Source organism: Cavia porcellus, unplaced genomic scaffold, assembly GCF_034190915.1.
Source record: "Cavia porcellus strain 051 isolate PalLab524CR breed Dunkin Hartley unplaced genomic scaffold, mCavPor4.1 scaffold_12, whole genome shotgun sequence".
NCBI lineage: Eukaryota > Metazoa > Chordata > Mammalia > Rodentia > Caviidae > Cavia > Cavia porcellus.
In genome coordinates, this window is record NW_026947495.1 from 80,957,697 (window position 1) to 80,980,133 (window position 22,437).

The 22,437-nt window shown below is 46.7% G+C and overlaps 1 protein-coding gene across 8 annotated transcripts in view; it reads left to right on the plus strand.

Annotated features, from left to right (window-relative positions):
* Ccdc150 (coiled-coil domain containing 150) overlaps positions 1-22,437 on the plus strand; it is a 78,470-nt gene that overhangs the window by 48,976 nt on the left and 7,057 nt on the right. For 7 of the 8 annotated variants that reach the window (XM_063259481.1, XM_063259480.1, XM_063259479.1 and 4 more), the window contains 4 exons: positions 5,249-5,377; positions 19,602-19,771; positions 21,180-21,273; positions 22,019-22,188. In XM_063259481.1, the coding sequence (XP_063115551.1) occupies positions 5,249-5,377; positions 19,602-19,771; positions 21,180-21,273; positions 22,019-22,188 (563 nt within the window). Of the gene's footprint in view, positions 1-13; positions 1,736-5,248; positions 5,378-19,601; positions 19,772-21,179; positions 21,274-22,018; positions 22,189-22,437 lie in introns of those variants that run through there. The other variant, XM_063259484.1, reaches the window with a different exon arrangement.

Genomic DNA, 22,437 nt, shown 5'->3' on the forward strand with positions numbered 1-22,437 from the left:
GTGACTAACAGCTGTGGAAGTATGTTGCTGTTGATGGCTACTGCATTGTTTAGTTTTTAAGAAATTGATGCCTTTCTCGCCACCTTCCTGCGTAGTATGAGAAGGAAGAGTATAGCCCCTCTCTTCTCTCTGTCTGACTCTCCCCTCTTTCCTGTCCCGCTCACTGGAGATGGAACCCTGGGCCTTCACACTGAGCTACGTTCCCTGCCCTTGTTAGTTTTTGCTTTGAGCCCGCGCCTTCACAGGTCCCACAATTGTCCAAGCTGAGCTGGAGCTTGTGGTCCTCTCGGCCTCTGAGTGCTGGGCCAGCAGGCAAGAGCCCTGCTGTGGGTGTCCTCCCAGGTCTATGCCACAGTCATCTGTTAAGCTAGTGTCTCAGGATTCTGCCAAAACATAGAGCAACCCATAAAAATATTCAGCGCAGAATTAGATACGTGAAGCAGAATCAGGACATGTTTGCTTCTAAAAAGGTTTTTAGGGATATATTCAATACACTTTATTCTAAATAGAAAGTTATATCTTTCAGAAAATATGCATAGGGAATGTTGTTGTGATTGAAGGCACTGAAAAATACCTTCATAAAAGAATGGTTCTTTCTTTCTTTCTTTGTGGTACTGGGGATCGAACTCATAACCTCATGCTTGCCAGGCAGGTGCTTATGCTGCTGAGCTAAATCCCAATCCCAGGTTTTTTAATTCAAACCTTAAAAATCTTAGCAGATATGAGGAATAAGTACCTTTGTTTTTTCAATTATAGGCAAACTCAGAACTCAGTGCCAACAAGCTGTGCCTGTAATAGACAAGCTCACCCAAAAGAGGGACTCGTAGGAAAGGTGTTTATTCAGCACAGTGGCTGTTGAGGCTGAAAACCTGTGTGAGTGACTTAACACAATGGCAGGAGAATATAGAAAAGTGTTTAAGCAAAGTATGTAAGACAGTTCATGGAGGACTTCACCCAGGAACGTGGTGTCCCCAGAGAAAGTCACTTCAGGATTACGTGTGCACCCTGTGTGTAAGTAGACTAATCTTTAAGTCCTGGGCTCTCGGTGTGTGCGTGTGTCACCTCCGCATCTGTGACATGTGTCCACACACATCTGGTAACCAAGGCACTGGAATCTGCCCCTGGCTGGAACAGTCTGAGGGTTCCACCCGCTGGCCCTGCTGACTGGTGGTGAGGCCACACTCAGGAAGTGGGCTCCCGCGTGAGCTGGGCCTTGGTGTCAGGGCTGTCTCTCCCCTGGTCATACTCTGCAGTGAGATAGTTCATTCTGAAAGCGAAGGAACACACTCCAGACACGTTTCTCATGGAGGCCTCCTCCAGAATATCCTACCCTTTCTCCTAGTAAAGTAAGGCTCCTGGAGAAATTCTGTGGTCTGGATTTAATGGATTTGGCTGTTTTTACCTGGTGATGCCTCCAAGAAAAAGGAAATCTCCAGAGAGGCCTGCATCGTCCAGGTCTCTCGAGAGCTCTCGGCCGCACGGCAACAGCGTCAAGGAGCGGTGCTCGGCGGTCGGTCTGCCCAGTGTGGTTTCCAACACCACGCGGCATGTGACCTTCGCACCCACTCCGCCCTCCGTGAGGACCTATGCAGACCTCGGGGACTCCAGGATCTCCCTCAAGACTCTCTTGAATGCCATCAAAACCATGGAGGGAAGACTAGAGGGCAAAATAGAAATTCTCGCCTCAAGACCCTTGCTTAGTAAGGAGTCATCACATTTTTTTAAACGGGATTTGGTAAGTGACAAATACAAAGTAAATCTTAGGGAAATTCAGATTTGTACAAGAATGAAGAAAGTTGTAAACAATTCACAAGGGTAATTAAGAAGGAAATAAAATTGATGTAATAGCTTGAAACCACCACTCCAGCAATCATATAATTCATATTTTGGACATAGAAAAATGGGCTTAATTGTAATGATAGAGGTTTTTAAGTCTAATTTTGGTCTTTTAAAACTTCAAAAGATTCACACCTATAGTTCCAGTACTGGGAAGCTGAGGCAGGAGGATTGCTGCAAGTTCAAATCCAGTCTGGGCTACAAAGTGGGCTCAAGGCCAGTCTGAACTATATTTTGAAACCCTGTCTCAAAAAGACAAATAGAAAAAATATAAAATTCAAAGAGTCTACCTGATCTTAGCTTTTGAGCTAAAGTGATTGAATAAAATTTGATTTTAAAATAGAAATATGTTCATCCACGAAATTGAACATTGGGACATGTTTTCCAGAGAAAACTTAGTAAAGCCTCTGTCTTTGCTTTATAAACCAGGAAGCCTTGTCTTCTCAAGCAACTGAGTTAGATACTTGCTGTGAACATTTTTGTTAATGGCATACACGTGTATCTAGAGAGAAGAGATATATAGATTATATAGTATAAACACTGGTAATAAGAAACCACTAGTAAAATGTTAAAACCATACTCTTCCATACATTCCTTGAACAAAATCCAGTAGATTTTTAGAACCTATAACTAAGCATCTTTTGCACTATTATGGGATTCTCACAGAAAAAGGGAAAGCATTTTAGATGCTACAGGTTACATTTTAAAGAAATGTAAGAATTTGAGGACGAAGCACAAGACCTTACCCGGGCTGATGGGTGAAATGGCCACTTCCCGCAGCGCAGAGCTGGACAGTGTGCGGCAAAGCGTGGACCCCGCAGGCACTGCCGGAGCCACGGCCCTCGGGGCCTCTTGGGGCTGAACAGCCACACCGCAAGCTCGAGCCATGTCCCGCGAGGCACCAACACTGCTGTTAAACCGGAGTACTGGGGTTTAATTCATAAAAATACCTCAGACATTAACATCTTCTGTCTTAAAAGAAAAATAGTACACATGGCACAGGTTCGCTACCACTGTTCTAGGACATTTTCCTGCATTCGTGGTGTCTGGTATGTAGGAAATGTTCACAAGGTTACTTTCTGGCATACTAAAAGTTAAAGAACACTGGAAGCAACCGGAATTCCATATTGCATGTGCCCCTCTCCCCCTCTGATTTAAACATCAAGATTTAGAAGGATATACTACTTTACTATTTGCATACAAAAAGATGAAAATATAAAAAAATATATACATATGTACTTGAGTATACACAGGCTATCTTTAAAATGCATCAACAGATTGGCAGTATTTGAGGAGAAGGAAGGGACACCTGAACTGTTCTGTCTGAAAAAATAAATATACCAGCAAGGGGATGTAGCTCAGTGACACAGAGCCTGCCTGGTAAGTGCAAAGTTCTGAGTTTGATCCCCAGTAGCAAAAAACAATAATAATACAAATTTACTACCTGCTCAAAATAATTAATTTATGAACATTTTCAACAAAACAGCCATGAAAGCTTTTTTCAACAAACAGTGCTGGGATAATTGGGATTAGAAACCACACCATATATAAAAAATAACTCAGATGTATCATAAAACTTAAGAAAGTAGAAGGAAATCTTTGATCCAGAAGAATAGGCAAAATATTTGAAAACAGATGTTTTACCCCCAAAAGTGATAATATGGGCCAGGTGTGGTGGGGCACACCTGTGGCCTTGCATTCAGAAGGCTGAGGCAGAAACACGGAGAGTCCTGGGCCAGGCTGGTCTGTGTGGTGAATTCAAGGCCACCCTGATGCACATGGTAAGGTCCTGCCTTAGACAAAAAACCAGGCCGAACAGCTGGGCTGGGGGGTGAGGACTTGGTGGAGGGTGTGGAGCATCATTCGACAGGAGGCACCCACGCCCCTGTCAGAGGCCTGAAATGTGAAACGGGACGTAGCACATGTCGGGATGCAGGGCACCTGCAGCCCTTCCCCGCTGTGGAAGGGGTGTGCAGCAGGATACCCACCTCCTAAATGGTGAGGCGCCTTCCCCCTGTCTACCGAGGGTAAATGAAGGCATCAGACCGCATGAAGATTCATGCTTACAGCACCCCACTGTGATGGCTTAGAACCGGGAGCAGCGTGTGTGCCCAGCGGGTGAACAGCTAGGTAAACTGTGATAAACCCAGATAGACAGTGGGTGGTGGGCAGCAGAAGGGAATGAGCCATTGCTAACACGCAACATAGAGAATCTCAAAACGATTATGCTGAGTGAAATCATTCAAAAACAGTCCATACCCTGTGAGGTATGTATATTTATATAAAATTCTAGAAAATGCAAGTGACTGTGACAGAAAACATCAGTGGTTCCTTTGGGTGGAGGTGGGGGAACAGAAAAATGGGGAGATTACAAAAGGGCAAATTTTGGGTGTAATGAAAATGGTCACTATTATGGTCTTCAGAGTTTGCACATGTCAAAGTGTCTATTTTGTTTATATATCTTATTAAATGACAGTTACACCTCAGTAAAACTGTTCTAAAAATATGAATGCATGGGGCTGGGGATTTAGCTCAGCGGCATAAGCACCTGCCTTGCAAGCAGGCAGTCGTAAGTTCAATCCTTGGTACCGATAAAAATGAAAAAAGACAAAAAAAAATAAAAAATAAAAAAAAATATGAATGCATTGCCTACTCAAAATGTTACATTGAAACGGTTAAAACAGATTCTCTAAAGGACAGAACCGTAGAGAACAGATTAGTAGGCTTGAAGGGAGTAACTGCAGACAGGTAACAGAAGGAAAAGGTGCTGATAGAGCGAGGTGTACCTGAGTGCTGTGGCAGTCACACGAATATCCGCGTGGCATCATCGAATGACTGCCAGCCATGCGTGCTCTCATACCTGCACGCACAGGTGAGCGCAGGTGAGAGACGTGGAGAAAACCGACACTTCTTAACGTAACATCCCACTGTTAATGTTCCGGAATTCTATTTCTGCAACACGCTGTGGACCTATTTTAAAAGGAGCAGTACAAAATATAGAGTGTGTCTGAAATAATAGTATGGGCGTACCCCAAGTGTTTCAAAGATGTAGGCTCTAACTGGGATTTATTCTGCTCTAACTCAGCTTTATGGACATTAGTATTCCTTTTAGAGTTTATTAATACATTTACATTTTTAAAAGGAAAAGTTCAGTGCTAACCACTTTCTCCCCATTTTACACACAGCTTCTCAACCTTATTGTTTCTATCCTGTTTTCATGGAGACTGACTAATTATTAGGCTTGTTCATGATATTTTGGTCTTCCTCTTCAAGGGACAAGCAGCTAGTATAGAATTGATGTGTGGATAAACACACCCAAGTCTTCAGTTTGGTTTCTAATGACCATCTTATTCTAATGACTGGTTTGCTGTGCAGTACGGAGGTGTTGATCGCTTCTTTTTTTTCTACTAAGGTGAAATCCATTCTTGAGAAGAATGAGGAGGAGCTGTCCCAAGCGGTGAGGTGCCGGGACGCAGCCCTGCAGCAGAGCCAGAAGCTGAAAGGGGACCTGGAGGCCTTGGAGGACAGGGAAAGCAAGAAGGCAAGACACCCCCTTTCACCGGCCGTGCTCCTGCTCCTTGTTTCCGTTAGTAAAAAGAGCGAGGACTGATGAGAAGAGGATTTCTTTTTCTAGAGGAAAGATAATTTCAGAACAGTTTGTTTTTTTTTTTTTTTTTTTTGTACTGGGGATCAAACACAATCTCGCACTTGCCAGGCACAGAATAGTTTTTAAATACACAGTCTACAACTCCTGCTTTTTAAATGAATCCAAAGGAACAGTCTTACTTTTCCTAAAACACCTGAAAGCCAGGTGTGGTGGCGAACACATGTAATCCAAGCAGTGCGGGACAGTGAGACGGGAGGATCGTAAGTTCATTTCCAGCCAGGAAATGTAGAGAGATCCTTGCCTTAAAAAACACCGGGGATGTAGCTCAGCTGACCCTGGATTCAACCGCTGTGATGGGAAGAAGTAAAGATAGAGTAAAAGCCTGACTGTAATCGCAGGTGCACAGCTGTAATGGAGGCCGAGGCAGGAGGCCAGCCTGAATTACACCATGAGAGACCCTGTCTCAGAACAGAAAAGCAGTATGATGCTTCCCCTTAATATTCATGTCTACATATGAATGGAAGTCAGATTTCAAACTTTTAAAAATGTTTTAACTGACGAGTTGTAATTAAATATTTATGAGGTGCTGTATAACATCTTAATATCTGTATGCAGTATGCGGTGATAGCAGAGTAATCATCACCTCATCACCTCAGACCTTGATCATTTCCTTGTGTAGGAAACCTTCAAAACCCTCTCTCCTGGCTGTGTTGAAATATTCAGTTATTGTTGCCTGCCATAGTTGTCCTACTGTGCTACAGAACACAAGAGTTAGCTGCGACGGAGATGTGAAGCAAGGCAAACTTAGCTGTGAGACTGCCGTAAAACAGTGCTGACACATAAACATTCCCATCCCAAAAGGAAGAAATATGGGAATGAAAAAGAATACGACCAAAGCAAGGCTGAAGCCTGGCAGAGCAAGTAGGAGATCATAGGGCCCCGTGTGCAGCACCCGGGAAAAGATGAGGCAACAAGACCCGCGCCCCAAAAGGCGTGGGTGGCCTCCATCTATAGCGTTGCCAGCTGCAGCTCTGCAGGCCTGACTCGCAGTGGCTTCACCCGTGGCCGGAGGTTTCTCTTTTGGTACCAGGGATGGGGCTCGTGACCTCACGTGCCAGGCAGACGCTCAAGTGCCAGTTGTTTGCGGTCTTTCCGTGTGCCTGGCTTTTTGTTTTGACTCCTGGGGTTTCCAGCTTCACAGATTGCCTGGCCTCCCAGGCCGTCTGGAATCTGAGTGGAAGCCTCTGACCCCACCACTCTTAGAGTCTTCATGCCTGTAAAAATTGGCATTACGTGAATAATGCCTGAGAATAATCGGGACTCCTCGGATCCCGTTTCCAGAGGCCTCCAGTGCTGGAAGCCTGAACACTATGAGAGGAATCATGGGAAAGCAATTCCTGAGCAGGGTGCCCTGAGGCTCTCTTCTGAAAGCCTTTCACTTGTGGGTTCTTGAGCCTGTGGAGGGCACAGTGCCATGTTGATTCTTAGGATGTGTTTCCTATCTACTGTCCTGATGCAAGATACTTAGCTTCTTTTTAATGTTATTTATAATAGCCAAGCTGCTCTCTGCTCCCATTTTACAAGTGCTTCCTTTTTGGAAGAAGTGAAACTTTCATATGTAGCTTAGGTTTGGGGTGGAACCTGAGGGGGCATTAGGGATGCACAGGTAGCCCATTGGTATTCTTTTGGCACCAGAGGTAAATTCTTAGGGGTGGGGGAGATAGGAGCTCCTTGGTTCTGTCTAAGGCTTTACCGGCTACAGTGTCATGTCTAGGCCAAAACTCTTTCATATCCTGTCTTATGATTATTATTATGAAAAGGGGAAAAGATTTCTTTTTTTACTGCTTCCTGCTGGAAGGGGGCACTGTACTGGGGTCTAGGGGAGTCGACAGGATGACGGTTGATGCCCATGTAGAAGCTGGTGCCAGGTGTTTTAGCCAGGACAACGTCACTGGTGAATGCATGTATGTTAGACTGGAAAAACAAAGAGACAAGATGTTATGAGGAGGAATGGCACTGTCATATTTAGGGCCCAGGTGAGGTAGAAAGAAAAGTGCTTTTGATTTTGATATGGCATTATATCAGGACCATGTTGAAGTAGAAACATTTCCACGGTAAGGCAGAATTCTGAAAAATGTGGGGTTAGGAGGAGTGAAGTTATAAGAGGTGATTACTCCCCCATCTGAAAGGGTAAAAGTTAAGACGGTAGGTAGGTAAGGCTTGTCTCTAGTATGCATGACATTGGAGTCTTTTGGAAATACTGTTAAGAGTCTTGCTGTGAAAAGAATAAGAAATTAGAAACCAAACTGGATAACAAAACATGACTTAGCCTGTGAACTGTGGCTGCGAGGGCTTGGTAAGGCAGAGATGAGTAGGCAAAAGGATGGTTAGATCTAGGGCTGGAAGGGCACCACTTAGCCTGAGTGATGTGAAACTAGGATGGCAGTCTAGCAACTCTGATCACTGTTGAGGTTTCCAAGAATATCAGGTATGGGTCGCTGTTACCTGGTTGTAGTCCTTGGAATGATTTGCTATAACAGGACTTTAGCAAGTATATCACCAGTTTTTCTGGTTGTGGGAAAGGCTTTTATGTATCCTGAAAAAGTATAAATAAAGGTGAGAAGGAAAAATTTATCTGTCAGCCTTACCACGGTTGCCTGAGAAATTGGTGAATAAGGAAGGGGGGGGTGGTTTATATCACTGAGGAGAGGTTTACTAGCGATAACAGGTGTTAAGCTGTTGAGGCCTCAGTGTCTGAGTCAGCCTGTATAAACACAAGGGAATAAAAAGCATTTTTAAGATTTAGGACTGGAGAGTGAGTGGTGGAGGGAAGATTTGGCACCACTGGGTGGATTGGGAAGAAGCAGTCTGGGACCTGCACAAAATAGAGCCTGTTTGTAAATGGCATAGATTTACCCTCAATATCCCATCATAGAGATTGAGGACTTACTATAGCAGCCTGAAAACTCAGGAAGAACTCTGTAAATATGGCCTCTATGTCCACAAGTATAGAGAATGTCTTACCTGAGACTTTTAGTGGGACTTGGACTCTGAGACAGACACCTTAAAGTGGGCTGCTATTGGCCCTGAGCCCAGTCAGTCTTCAGCAGCAAGTTTAAGCAGATCTGTCGGTGATGAATCTGGCAGTGTTGGCATTTCCTGTGAGGGCTGGAAGTTAGGATGGCTTACCCACTCTGTTGGCTAGGACAGTCCAGTAGCCCTGGGGTAAGGTCTCATAGGAACGCCAGGATGGGGCACTCTCTTGCCCAATGTCTTTTGCTGCATTTGAGGCATGGTCCACAGTGGGGGGGGGGGGAGCTCCACCTTGTGTTGGTTTACCTGTCTCAGAACTCCAAGTGTCACTGTTATCTCTGTTGTTGAAAATATGAAAAGCCATATTAAGAAGGTCTCTGTGGAGTTTGAAGGTCAAATTTTGCCTTTTTGTTTGAGATTTGGTATACAGTAGACAGTATCTGTAGAATTAAGTAAGTATGCAGGAGTCAAATATAATCAACAGGGTATTTATAACTTTAGTAATGGCTTCCCATAAGGAGGACAAGTCCAGAGAATTTTAGGAACTGACATGTCATTTATGTCATATATAAGTATCTCTTTATGTTGTTAAAATGTCTAATGCCATCTGATTTTTGGAGGATGGCCTGTTTAATTTTTTTATCTTTTTATTTAGGAGAGAAATCAGCTATGGTGTTATTTAATATCAGTTGAATATAGTTAATTATGGCTCGGTGGAGGGCTGAGCCAGGGCAGGCAGATAGGCTGGGAAAGGTTTAAGTTTGGCTTCTGCTGCAGTGTTAGTCTTGTTTTGCATGTATCATACAACCCTTGTCTTGGAAAATAGCTAGTGGTTCCCAGCAAAAGTAATTTATAATTACCTCTTAATTTTAGTTGTTAAACATTTAGGAGATCGGTGACAATACAGTATAATATAGGCAGTAAGCTTAACATAGATGGTTTACAGCAAAAGAAATTTATAATTACCTCGTAATTTTGGTTGTAAACATTTAGGAGATTGCTGAAGGCTTTAATTGATAAACAAGGCTAGTAAAATTACCAGGTGGCCACTTCCCCATTTATCAGCCAAAGTCTTGTCTATTGCCGGCTTATTTAACCTTGATTAAATGGTTTGAGAATGTAAAAAAATAGCATCTCTGAGTGGAGCCGCCGAGCTGCCATTTATCTGTGTTTGTGGTCAGAGGGGTGCTTGTGTTTGGGGGTGGGGACTGGTCCGGCCCACCGGCAGAGCACGCCCAGTGTGGGGGTGGGGTACACAGAGTGAAGGTGGGGCGAGCGTCCCGATGTAGCACACGGGGCGGGGCTGGAACTGCCCCTGGAAACGCACGCAGGGCGGAGGCAGTGGCGGGGCTGGGACGCAACCGGGACTCGACACACTGGGACCCTGTGCAGGGCTGGGGCACCGCGTGAAGCCGGGGCTGCAGCAGGTAGCCAGACCCACGTGGAGCTGAGCCACCATGTGGAGCCAGAACTGCTCGTGGGGCGCACAGATTAGGGCGTGGAGTTAGAGCCAACCCGGCGCGAACCTGGAGCGCAGCATGAGAGCTGAGATACCGTGTGGAGTTGGCGCGCAGCGTGAAAGATTAAAGCAGCCTGTGAAAGCTTAAAGCAGCCAGTGCGTATCTCTCAACACTGTTTGGGCTCACCTCTCATCTCAGCGGGGAATGGGTCAGCACACGGTGGGAAAGGGGAAGTGGCGAGGAGAAAAAGGGGATGCTGGCAGGAAAGAACACACATTCTCAGAACAAAGGCTTAAAGATAGAGAGTTTTGTAAACTTGTCAATGTGATAAGCCATAGATAGGTATGGTTTTTTGTGGGGGGGGGGGCGACAGGAAGTTGTCCCCAAGATAAAATCTGGTGTGGGGTTTGATAGAGTTATTTCCAAAAGATGAAAAATATTAACAAAAGATGAGAAATATAAAATAAAAAGCGGCCTTTATTCTGAGAACACGGAGAGAGATGAGCGGCAACCCCACCGCTGGCGTCCGGCGATCTCTCCGGCGGACATGCGGCGTGGGGGCCTGTAAATAGCCTCGGTTTGGGGTGGAACCTAAGGCGGGCATTAGGGATACACAGGTAGCCCATTGGTCCTAGGTTTGGCGCCATATGTAAATTCCCAGGGGCGGGAAGATGGCGTCACAGGTAACTTCCTAGGGGCAGGGCAAGATGGGGCTTCCTGCTTCCGGTTGTGGCTTTCCTGGCTACAGTGTCCTGCCTGGGCCAAAACCTTTCAGGGTTTGGCCCACGGAGTTATAGCCAGATGAAGCAATGGACTGTGGTCTACTAAGTTTAAGTCATCACTTTTACTTGTTTTAGACCAATCGGTATTTTGGTTCCAAAGCTCGTAATAATTGGCCATCACCAATATATATACGAGTGGATTTCTCTTGAGTTTTAGTAACACTCTGCCCGTGAGAACTTAAAAAGCTCTGAAGGACTTGAGAGTTCCTCAGTGTGAACTCAGGTTGGTCCAGAGAAACTCTGCCTTGGGCTGTCTAAGGACATGAGAGCGTCACTCGAACCCACGGAAAGGGGGAAAAACCCGCCTGGGGCCTGGCCCAGCAGCAATCTCCAGGGGTGCTCACCTGTGGTAAATTGGGTTGGTGGTGTTTGCGAACCATCAGCAACAAGTTTATAGCTCCCAAGTGTAGAAGTGAGGAATTAATGCAGGATGTAGTCCGGTCCTGGTCCTGAACTGCAGGGGACTCAAACTGGGAGAGCCCCAGGAGTCTCTTGTCTGCCGTTCCTGGTCAGGGAACCATATGATAGAATTGTGGGGGGTGTGGCAGCTGAAAAGATAAGAAGTATGAAATATAAATGACATTTATTTTGAGAATGTGGGGAGAGACCCCCGAGCCCCTGGGGTGCGGCATCTCCCCCTGGGGTCGGTAATCTCTCCATGGAACATGTGGAATGTAGGCATATATGTAGCTTAGGTTTGGGGTGGAGCCTGAGGGGGCATTAGGGATGCACAGGTAGCCCATTGGTATTCTTTGGCACCAGAGGTAAATTCCTAGGGGTGGGGAAGATAGAGTCACAGGTAAATTCCTAGGGGTGGGGGAGATGGAGCTCCTTGGTTCTGCCTGAGGCTTTACCAGCTGCAATGTCCTGTCTGGGCCAAAACTCTTTAAATGGCATCTTGAGTTCAGCAGCTAATGGAGTCCTTACTCCAAACTGAAACTCCCCGAGCCTAGTCTTCACCATCTGCATTTTCATCAGCATTCTGATCTTGTAATCTCTGTCCAGAGTTTCCCATCAGGCTCAGCTTACAGACTTTTAGGGCTTTTCTAGCTGGCATCATCTAACCATTCCATACTCCTCCGTGAAACACTTCCAAAGGCTTCAAAACACACAGTTAGGTGCAGTGGGTTCGTGGACAACAACATAAGAATCCAAACAGCAAATTGATAAACTTGGAATTTAATTAGCTGAGCTCAGGACCACTCTTATACAGACCACCACCACCCCCCGCCCCATTTCGGAGTCCAAACAAATGGCCCCGAACTAGAAAATTATAAAGCTTTTAAACAGAGAACCACAAAAAGACATCCTGTTGGAAACAGTTTAGCTGGACTCTTACATTAATTTTAGGGTGACCCCTGTATCTTGCTGCTTTAGTTGAGCAATTAACTTTTCCCCTGTGGGTACAGCTCATTCTGCTTTTCTCAGGGACTTACACCCTGAGTAATTTTCCATTTTCCTGGGTCAAATACAGGGCACTAGTGAAATGCAGGGCTCAAGATGACATCAGTTTTGCCAAGCCACAACATTTCCCACTGGTTTTAGTACATGAGTCAAATACTTGATTCTTGGTCATTTTTCTAAAAGTCATCTTTCTATCTATAATTTGTAAATCCTCGTATCAGGGACTTATAATCATTAATTTAATAGACGGGACTTGGCTTGGATATAACACGTTAAACAGTTTATCATGCAGGGGCCAAAAGTAATGGCCAGCAAGAGGAAAACTGAGGGTCCTGCCAGAGCCCAGAGTAGGGTGGTCAGCCGTGGGGTGGTGGAGAACAAATTCTCATATCAACTCTGTTGACGATGTCTTTTGTTTTTCCTATCAGCTAGGCACTTTCTGAGCTGATTTAAGACTGTTCTTAGAAACAACAAGATTTACCATAGACCCCCATGTTTTAAGAATAGGAGGTTTAGACCTCACTGGTTCTGAAGGACCATCTCAGTCAGAGAGTTTAGAGACTCTTCCAGTTGATGACCATTTTGTTCAAGTGTACTAGATCACAATCTATTTTTTTGCTTAGTATTTGGTAATTTTGGCCTCCCATTATGAGGGCAGTGGTTTCTAGTGCCTAGTGGAACCAGCTACCTTTAATCCCAAAAGGACAGGAATTAGGACTGAGCCCTCTTTTTCTCATGAGGTTGGGTAACCCCATAAGTTTCCTCCCTCCTTCTCCAGAATACTAGGACACTTGGGGAAGAACATGAGTTAAGACACAGAGTTCAGGGTTAGGTCCAGTAAAGACAGCCAGATGAGCACAGAGGGTGAGGCCGTTTGTACAGGCAAACCGAGTTCCTGGCGGGGAGACTGTTATGGTTTGATAACTAGTGGTCAACTTAACGCCAGCTGGATTACATCAGCATGCATTGAGAGAAGATGCTCCACCTGAGGAGGGTTGCCAGGATAAATAGGTGGAGAAGAGAGGTGTTGGGAGGGATTGAGGCATGAAGGAGGCATAGTGGGTTCTCTTACGAGTTGCTGTCTGAGCTGTTGGTTCTCCTGGAGAAGCTTTGGTCTTCACATCGAGCATTGCTTCCTGGCTCCAGAGGGGAAGACCTGTGCTGCCTGGTCTCCAGGATGAACTCCTCACGCTGCTTCCTGGCATGTACCCAACTGTGCTTGTCGTCGGAGGAGCTCGGGGCCTCCGTGTCACTGAGGACAGCTGTGGTGCGTTTCAGGATAGCCCCGCTCTTTGTTGTGAGTGTGACTTCTCGGCTCCAGTGTAGAACCCTCGTCCCACTAGCACAGCTCCTTCATCCTGCTGGCATAGACTTTCTGGCTTCCACTGCTGACTCTTGGGTCTTCCCGGCACAAATCTGTAAAAGAGACTGGTGTGAGTCCTTCTTGTGGGCTCTGGACTTCTAGTTGGACTCATGGAGGTGTTGTCCTGAGCTCTGGGTTTTTATCTGGACTCATGTGGGACATTGCCGTGGGGTTTAGACTCTTTTTTTTTTTTTTTTTTTTTTTTTTTTTTTTTTTTTTTTTTTTTGTCTTTTTCCTTTTTTTATCGGTACCGGGGATCGAACTCACGACTGCCTGCTTGCAAGGCAGGCGCTTATGCCGCTGAGCTAAACCTCCAGCCCCGGGGTTTAGACTCTTGACTAATTAATCTATGTCGTTGGTGTTGTGGATAGATTTCCTGCATTCTCCTGTGTTAACTTCTGGTGACCATTATAAAAATATTATAAACTCTATGTCCTGATCTGAATTGTTCTCTGTGTACAACCCCTGACTACAACAGAGACTAAATGTTGGTTGAGGGGGTAAGAGACATTCTGTACATACACAGTTGAATTACAATTGATTTGAAATGGAGAGCACTCCAAGGGAAAATTTACAGACTGAATACAAAGTCCAAAGCCCTAAATGTTTCTCAAAGTGAGGGCATAGCTAATGTCCCCATTAGCATGAAGAACCAGAATTAAGGTTTGAGGTGTTTACCATTGGGGTTCGATATTAGGTATACATAGTCCACTTAGCTCGAGTCTCCGGTATTGTGGGCTTGAAGCGCAGTGATGAATCCAGTGGCTCTTTGGTAACCTTGATGGCCATGGGAGTACTCAAGGTGACTGTACAGGGTCCTTCCCAGTGGGTGCCTGGAGATGTGGGCTGTCACCTTTGATGTAGACTTGACCACCAGGTTGAGCTGCCAGGGGTCATCAGTCTTTCAGGAATGATCTCATGGCCCTGGAACAAGTGGTAGGTTGAGTGCAGGAAGGACTGAGGAGCCTGTAAGGACTTAACAAGCTCTCCATTAGTGACAGCAGCCAACTTATCATCTTGGACATGGGGGATCAAAGAGGGCAGTTGGCCACCCATGGCCTCAAAAGGAATAATGTCTTGGAAGTAGGGGCTACATCACACTCACAGAAAGGCAAAAGGAGGAAGGAGACTTCCTCAGTTTTCACCTGTCTGCCAGCCAGTTTTGAAGTAGTTTCCTTTGTGGTTCTGTTCATTCTCTCTGCTTGGCCTGAACTTTGAGGCCGGTAGGCCCAATGTAATTTCTAATTGATTTCCAAAGCTGCAGCTAAATTTTGAGTAATCTAAGCTATGGATCTGAGCTATGGACCCCAGGGAGGTGGGCAGACAAATCGAGGTACTATCTCGAGGAGTTTCTTAGCTACGATGAGAGCTGATTCAGTCCGAGTGGCAAATCCTCCCGTCCACTGGGTGAATGTGTCTATGAGAACTAATAGACATTTATGTCCCCCTCTTCCTGGGCCCATTTTGGCAAAGTCTATCTCCCAGTGGTCTCCAGGGCTGAGTCCTCACTGTCTCTTTCCAACATCAGTGGTGGCCAGCTTAGGGCTCACTTGAAGACACTGCGGGCATTTTTGGCTGATCTTTTTAGTCAGACAAGATAACTTGGCCAATTTGGTTTCCCCAAGTGAGTGGCCCGATGGGTCTCCTGGATGAGCTGGGGCCCAACCATCAGTCAGCCTTTTGGAGAGAATTGGGCCTCTAACCTCCTGGCTGGTCTCAAGTCTGAATCTGAATAGGGTGACCTTAGTAGCATGGGTGGCGGGAGAGCTGGGAGGAGTGTTATGGGCCCCACTGGTTTTAGTGCTACCTCTCTGGCTGTCTCAACAGTGAGGGCATTTTCATGAGCTATTGGAGTGTCTTCTCATTGGTGCCCCAAACAGCGTATAATGGCAACATTTTGGGGCCACCAAATGGCTCAGGAGCATTCTTGATCTTTGTTCCTGCTAAGATTAATAGTCCTCTTTTCTGATAAATGGCCCCATGCACATGGATGGTAGCAAAAGTGCACCAACTACTTGTCCCCATCTTAGGGCTTGAGTAAGTGCTCTCAGTTGTACCTGCTGAGATAGAGTTCCCAACCGTAAAGCTTAGCCCCATATTACCTCAGTTATGAAGGTAATGGTCACTGCAGCTCCTGCCACTCGAGTTCCTTGGAGGAGGTAACTGCTGTCTTCTGTGAAAAGGAGGGCTTCAGACCGGGCAAGCAGGACATCAGTCAGGTCAGCTTGTAGGCCTGAGACGTGTCAGTAATGTCCATACAATTATGTATCAGCATTGAGGGGCATCATCAGGCAGGAGAGTCACTGGATTGAGGGCAGAGGTAGACAGGAACTCAATGCAGTTGAAGACTCCATTAGAAGGGTACTGGACAATGCAAGCATTGGAAAGCCATCTGTTAGAGGCTTGCTTCCATCTATTAGGGGCTGTAGTTGTCTGTAGGCAATTTGGCTAATCGCCAGGAAAGATAGGTGATAGGCCTCTTCCAGGGTCCTAGGTGATCCCATGACACACTGCCACATGCAACTGAAAAGGTGTAGGGAAAGCTTGTTCCTCTAGCTCAGTCCAATTTTCAAGTTCCATGGATCTTCTCGGTTATTGAAGACCTTTTGGGCTATCTCCACTAACTCTGACAGTGCCTAACCTTTGAATCTTTCTAGCCTTTGAAGCTTTTTTTCTAATATCTAGGGTCGACTGGGAGACAAATGTGATGTTTAGGGTGAGTCTATTCTCAGTTGTTTCCACATCAGCAGGTATATAGGAGATGCTCCAAGAATGGAGATGGAACCTTATCAGGTCCCTAACTTACTTCTGTTTAGACAGATTAGTCAGCTTCCAAGCAGCTGCTTTTAAAAGCACCCAAAGGAGTCTGGCAAAACCATAGGATAGCCTTATTTTGGATCTGGGGAAGCTGTTGGCAGGCTCTTCACGGGGAGGGAGTTAGGAGAGGGGGTCCTGGGCAGAAGCTCAGAGAAGGGGTGCTGCAGCCTACCAGGCTTGTGCCCACCAGGGAAGCCACACTGCTGCCTGTGTGCTCAGCCCTGGAAAGCTGGAAGCCTCCATTGTCCCCACTGCATGGCATGGGCTTTGGCTCTGGCTCTCGAGTTGTGCCATTGCTGCTGGGCCAGGAGTCACTGGGTAGGAAACAGTTAAGGTGCCATGCTCAGACTGATTGCTCAGCGTGCAGGGGAGGAGGAGTGGGGCACTGAGGTGGTCTGTGCAGTGGGAGCCTGGAGACATCTGGGCCTCAGGTTTTAGGGTGTTGGGGTCTGCAGGTAGGGATGAGTACCCCTCTCACCAGGGAACCTGCTGGGTGGGGTGCCTACAGCAGTGGCAACAGTGGCAGCACTGTTGTTTTTCAGTTGAGGTAGACCTGCTGACACAAAAAGAGGTTAAAAGTCCCTTCCAGAGACCAAGAGACTCCAAAAGCAGACCGTTTAAATTTACAAAAAAGTTTGGAGTTTCCTTGGGTAAACAGGTTCACCATAGGAAGAGGCTCTCCAATGCAATTCCTGAAAATAGTTAAGATCACATTGCAGGGACAACAAAAAGCAAAAGCAGACTGACCCAATCATGTGAATAACAGATGAATAATGAACATTAAACCAGTGATAAACAAGATTAACAAAACAAAGACAAAGACTAATAGACTGACACCAAGAACCAGTTTGACCTTATGGCCAACAAGTCTCAGCCAACATCTTGGTCTGAGAATGGTAGGTCTTGGAGATTTTAATGTTGTATCCAACCTCTCCAAAGATCCCCAAGGGATACTAATAAAAACTAAAACAATCTCACTGGTAAGGATCTGGACTGCTCACTTGAATTAGGAAACAAAATGATTCCTTGGGGGCAAGGAACATCTCTGGGCAGTTCCCCTGAGGAACAATCGCCTCAAAGAGAAGCTTGGGTCCTATAATCCTGGACGAGCCCCCACATGAGGTGGGTTTAAAACGTGAACCATATAGGAGTCCAAGCAGCTAAATTGATAAACTTGGAATTTAATTAGCTGAGCTCAGGACCACTCATATACAGAACCCCACCCCCACCCCGTTTCAGAGTCCAAACAAATGGCCCCAAACTGGAAAATTACAAAGCTTTTAAACAGAGAACCACAAAAAGACATACTGTTGGAAACAATTTAGCTAGATTCTTACATTAATTTTTGGACACCTGTATCCTGCTGCTTCAGTTGAGCAGGTTAATTTTTTCCCTGTGGGTACAGCTTGTTCTGCTTTTCTCATGGGAACTTATACTGAGTAATTTTACATTTTCCTGCATTAGATACAGGGCACTAGTTAAATGCAGGGCTCAAGATGGCATCAGTTAGGCCAACCTACATCAGGTATTCATAGCAATTACCCCACTCCTGGTACAAAACCATATCCTGACCATGAGTCACAATATCTGATACCCACAATGTAAAGGACAAGAGGCTGGTTTTGACTCATGTTTACAGTCCATGGTTGGCCAGCTGCATGGCACAGCAGCATGGTCTGTGGACATGTAGGAGGAGAGCTGCTCACATCACAGCCACTTGCAAACAGAGAGAAGGGAGGAACCGGGAGGGAAACACCCTCCCAGTCACACCTCAGTGACTACCTCTTCTAGCCAGACCGCATATCCCAGCAGAGAGTCAGTTGTAGTGTCCCCATAATTCATCCCCCTCAAAAAACCCCACCTATGAGCAGATGAAGCCTTGAGGGGGATGCTTCCCATGCCCTTCTCAGATCCTGGCAGCCACTGTTCTAGTCTCTACTTCCCCCAAATCAACTTCACATTCTACATACAGGGTGTGGCTAAGAAATACTGCAGCTGCTGCACCACCTGCCGCCTGATGGGAAGGCAGAGATCGTCAGCACAAGAAGTGGCATGTCAAGCCTTAACAACAGTGTGAGCCAAGTTTCAGCTTGTGTGATACAGTCAGTGGTGAGCTGCAGCTGAGAGAGGTGCATGTTAAAGTGTGCTGTGCATTGTGGTTCATAAGCAGTACAGCTCCTGGAAGCTGTGCAGTCATGCGGCTTCAGAGTCAGCTTTTTAAGGAATACTGTGACCATGATTCAGAGTTCTCAGTAGAAGTCACCCAGCTTTCAGTCACGATCCAACATGAATACAGTATTGTGTTTCTTTACCTTGATGGAGATGTGTGAGCCGAGTTGGGGCCCAGGATACACTGTAATGCACTGTTGATGTTACAAGGCCTTATTGAGTTGAGGAAAATGAGGTTCTTAGAAAACAGGCTGAGAGGCAGGTCAGTGGTCTCACCCCGCATCGTGACTACACTCCGGGTCACACACTGTTTCTGTGTGGCAGTTTCTGCCCAAAGCATGGCGCTGCTTCCGTATCTGCCTTCTTCACTGGATCTGGGGGCTGTGTGACTTCTGGCTCTTCCCCAGGTCAACGTGAGCGTGAAAAAAGTTGTAATTGCTTTAGGGTAACCACGGCAGCCCAGCTAAAGACACAAAGAGGATTTCAGAGCTGCTTCAGAAGAAGGCAAGGATGATGGGATAAGTATGTGTGGAGTGAGGCAAAGCATTTTGAGGGGATTAGTGTCTTTTATTGGGACAGCTTTTTAAATTTAAACTATTTTTGATCACACCATTTAAGAGACACAGTTTTCTTTCTGTGCCTGACTTTATTTCACTTCCTATAGTGACCTTTGTATCAGTCCTTCTCACTGCAAGAGATGGAATCATTATTTTTTTGGCTGAATGTTTCATACTGAGTGTCTGCCATGTTACTCAGCCACTTCTCAAACTCTGCAGAAAGCTGTGAGCTGCATGCTCCTTCCACGGCTTTCACTTTCTCCTACAATCTTTTTTCTCTCCCTGCAGCGCTCTACAGTAGTGGGGTTCACCTGTGTCCTCTGCTGGCCTCTTGGGGCTGCAGCCGAGCAGTCTGGCCTCCATGCACTCTGGGCCCAAGCACAGTGACCTCATATCTCCAGAGAATGCGCGGGAAGCTCTATCTTGCTGTTTATCCCAGTCACGTTAGTTTAGGAAACATAATATAAACAATACTGTGTCCCGCCAGCCTCCTCTCTGGCCTACTTTCTATGCTCTCTCCCAAGAGTCACCGGAAAGAGTCAAGTGTCTTTGTCGTGCTTCATGTCCTTCTAGGTGGGAAACTTTCAGCGACAGTTGGCAGAAGCAAAAGAAGACAACTGCAAAGTCACGATCATGCTGGAAAACGTGCTGGCTTCTCACAGTAAGATGCAAGGAGCTCTGGAGAAAGTGCAGATAGAGCTGGGGCGAAGGGATTCCGAGATCGCAGGCCTCAAGAAAGAAAGGTGCCTGTGCTTCTGCTTCTGTGCTTGATGTGCTAAGCAACAGTGGGGGTCAAGCAGTGCGCGGAGAACGGGCACGTGAGATGGGATGAGAGGAATCTAAAGATTGAAAGTGGCCTGTCTGGTGGTGAGAGAAAGGAGTGTGTATCTTTGAAATTCATGTGTGGTGATACTGTTCTACCTGGACTGACTTCTGCACCTTTGTTTTGTTTTTTGTACTGGAAATCGAACTCAGGACCTTGTGCCTGCAGGCAGGCGCTGTGCCCCTGAGCTGCATCCGCAGCCTGCAGCCTTCTGCACCTTTCTACATTCATGATGGGGCCATAATGCCTGTCTCGTGGGCGTCTCTGCACCACCCGCAGCACATGTACGACTGACCCATTGGGCAGCCTGAGACGGCCTCACCGGCTGGTGCAAACTGCCCAGGGGACAGCCATGCATGTACCCCGATGGCCCCAGCCAGCAGGAACGTGTAAAAGCTACTGCTCACGTCAGGGCTGCGAACAGGAGCTGCAGAGATGGCCGAGGCTGGGCTGGGGTGGTTGGGCGGGAGCTCGCCGGCCGTGGTGAGGCGCCTGCACACAGAGAAGGGAGCTAAGTGGCTCGTGCGGTTTGAATTCACTGCTACGCTATTTCAAGATTAATAATGAGGTGAATCATTCTGAGAAGTACTTCTAGCCAAATTTCCTAAGTAAATTCCTTTGAGTATAATAAAATTAATCCTTTTTTGGTTATAGAAGTAGTCCGAGTCTTGTAACATACGTAACAGGACTTGTGTGTATCGGTGGTACACAGTGCCTGTGTGTCATGAGAAAACAAGTGAATTTTACTTTTTTTCTTTGTGCTTGTTATATATTATTAGAGTATATTTAGGGTATATATTATTAGTATTATTAGGATATATATTATTAGGGTATATATACATAAATATATAGCTTTGAGTTCAAAATGTTAAGAGAATAGCATAAAATATCATTCACCATTCCTATTAAATCTCTCAGTAGCAACTGTAGTGAGAAGCAGAACTTTGAAGGGCAGGCAGTCCTTGTGCAAGCGAGTCTTCTTGACATGAGGGGCCATGTAGTGTAAAGTGACCGGCCCACCACCAGTCAGGGACGTGTCCAGATACCCTAATGCAGCGGTGGTGAGCCCCTGGCACACAGCCAGCCGTTGGTCATCACTGAGACCTCTAAGAGGTTCGCCATCGCTGCCCACAGGCATCCGACCCAACTGAGTACGACGGGTCACTTGGTACTTAGGTGGCTTAGTGTTTTGACCTGCAGCTTGCGATCGGCCAGCTCTTCAGGGTTTTGTGTGCTGGGAGCGCCAGCGACAGGGTGGAGGCTCCCAAGCAGCAGCCTTCCTAGACAACACTCTTCAAGGCCGCTCCTGGTGCTCTCTCCATCCCCAGGTCTCTACACCTGCAGCGGGTGCAGAAGCTGGAGGCCGAGGTGGACCAGTGGCAGGCCAGGATGCTTGTCGTGGATGCCCAGCACGCCAGCGAGGTGCGACCTGGAGCAGGTGGCAGCGCCGCCCTTTCTGGCACCGGGGGTGGGACTGGTTTAGAGAGGCGAGGAAAGCGGTCTGTCGGTTTCCAGTTCATCCAAGTCCTGCTTTAGACAGCGACCTGTTCGCACATAGGAAACAGCCCTGCAGTCTTGTAGAAAAACCAGGACTGGAGTGCAGGCTAATTTTCTTGTCTTACATGGTCCACACACTTTTCATGTGTTTTAATGAAAAACAGCTCATAAATGAAACATAATTAATTTATATTAATCCACAAATAATTTCAGGGGTCAAAGAGCTTTAAAAAATTACTTTTAGTCTGTAAGTAGCTAAGGTGATCCCACTATTAGAAAAGACACACACACGTGTGTGCACCATGTGACTGTATCTGCGTGTGCTATGTGCATACGTGTTATACATGTGCACATTTCACGTGGATAAACTTTTAAAACTACGTGCAAGGAAAAGTTGCCAGTTTTTATCTTTCCTAGGGAATGAGACCAGAAGGTGATAGAATCAGGAAGAGGAACTGAACTGGTTAAGAATTTAAAAGTTAAATAAAGCGGGCTGCATTTTCCCGGCTCCCACCCCTCAGTCTCCCATGAAGAACCTGCCACGGTTCCCAGTGCGCTCCACCCCGGCACCTGCTGGTCCCGAGGAGCCGGGAGCCGGGGTGAGGAGCGAGCTGCGGACTTCAGTGTCTGCCACCGCCGCCGTGGATGTGAAAACACTCTTCTCTCTCAGATGGAGCCGCTCCAGAAATCTCTGGAGGTCGCCCGAGAGGACAACAGGAAGCTGGCTGTGAGCCTGGAGCAGGCGCTGCAGACCAACAGCCACCTGCAGACCCAGCTGGGCCACGTGCAAGAAAAACTGGAGAGCAAAGAGCTTGAGTGGCAGAATTTAGAAACCCTCAGGTGAGGCGCTGGCCCCGACGGGGAGGGAGGGCATGGCCGGAGGTCCCCGAGCTGGCGCAGGCCCCTCCCGCTCAGAGCTGGGAGGTCGCAGGGTGAGGAGGGACCTGGCGGGGTCCCTGCCCTTGGCCTTCCCCAATCCACCGCACAGCTGCCGCCTAGGGAAGGATGAGGGCCCGCTCTTTCCACCGAGGCACGTCTGTTTGGGTAGGGGCAGCGGCAGCCTGGGTGGCTTGACCCGTCCTGGCGTGG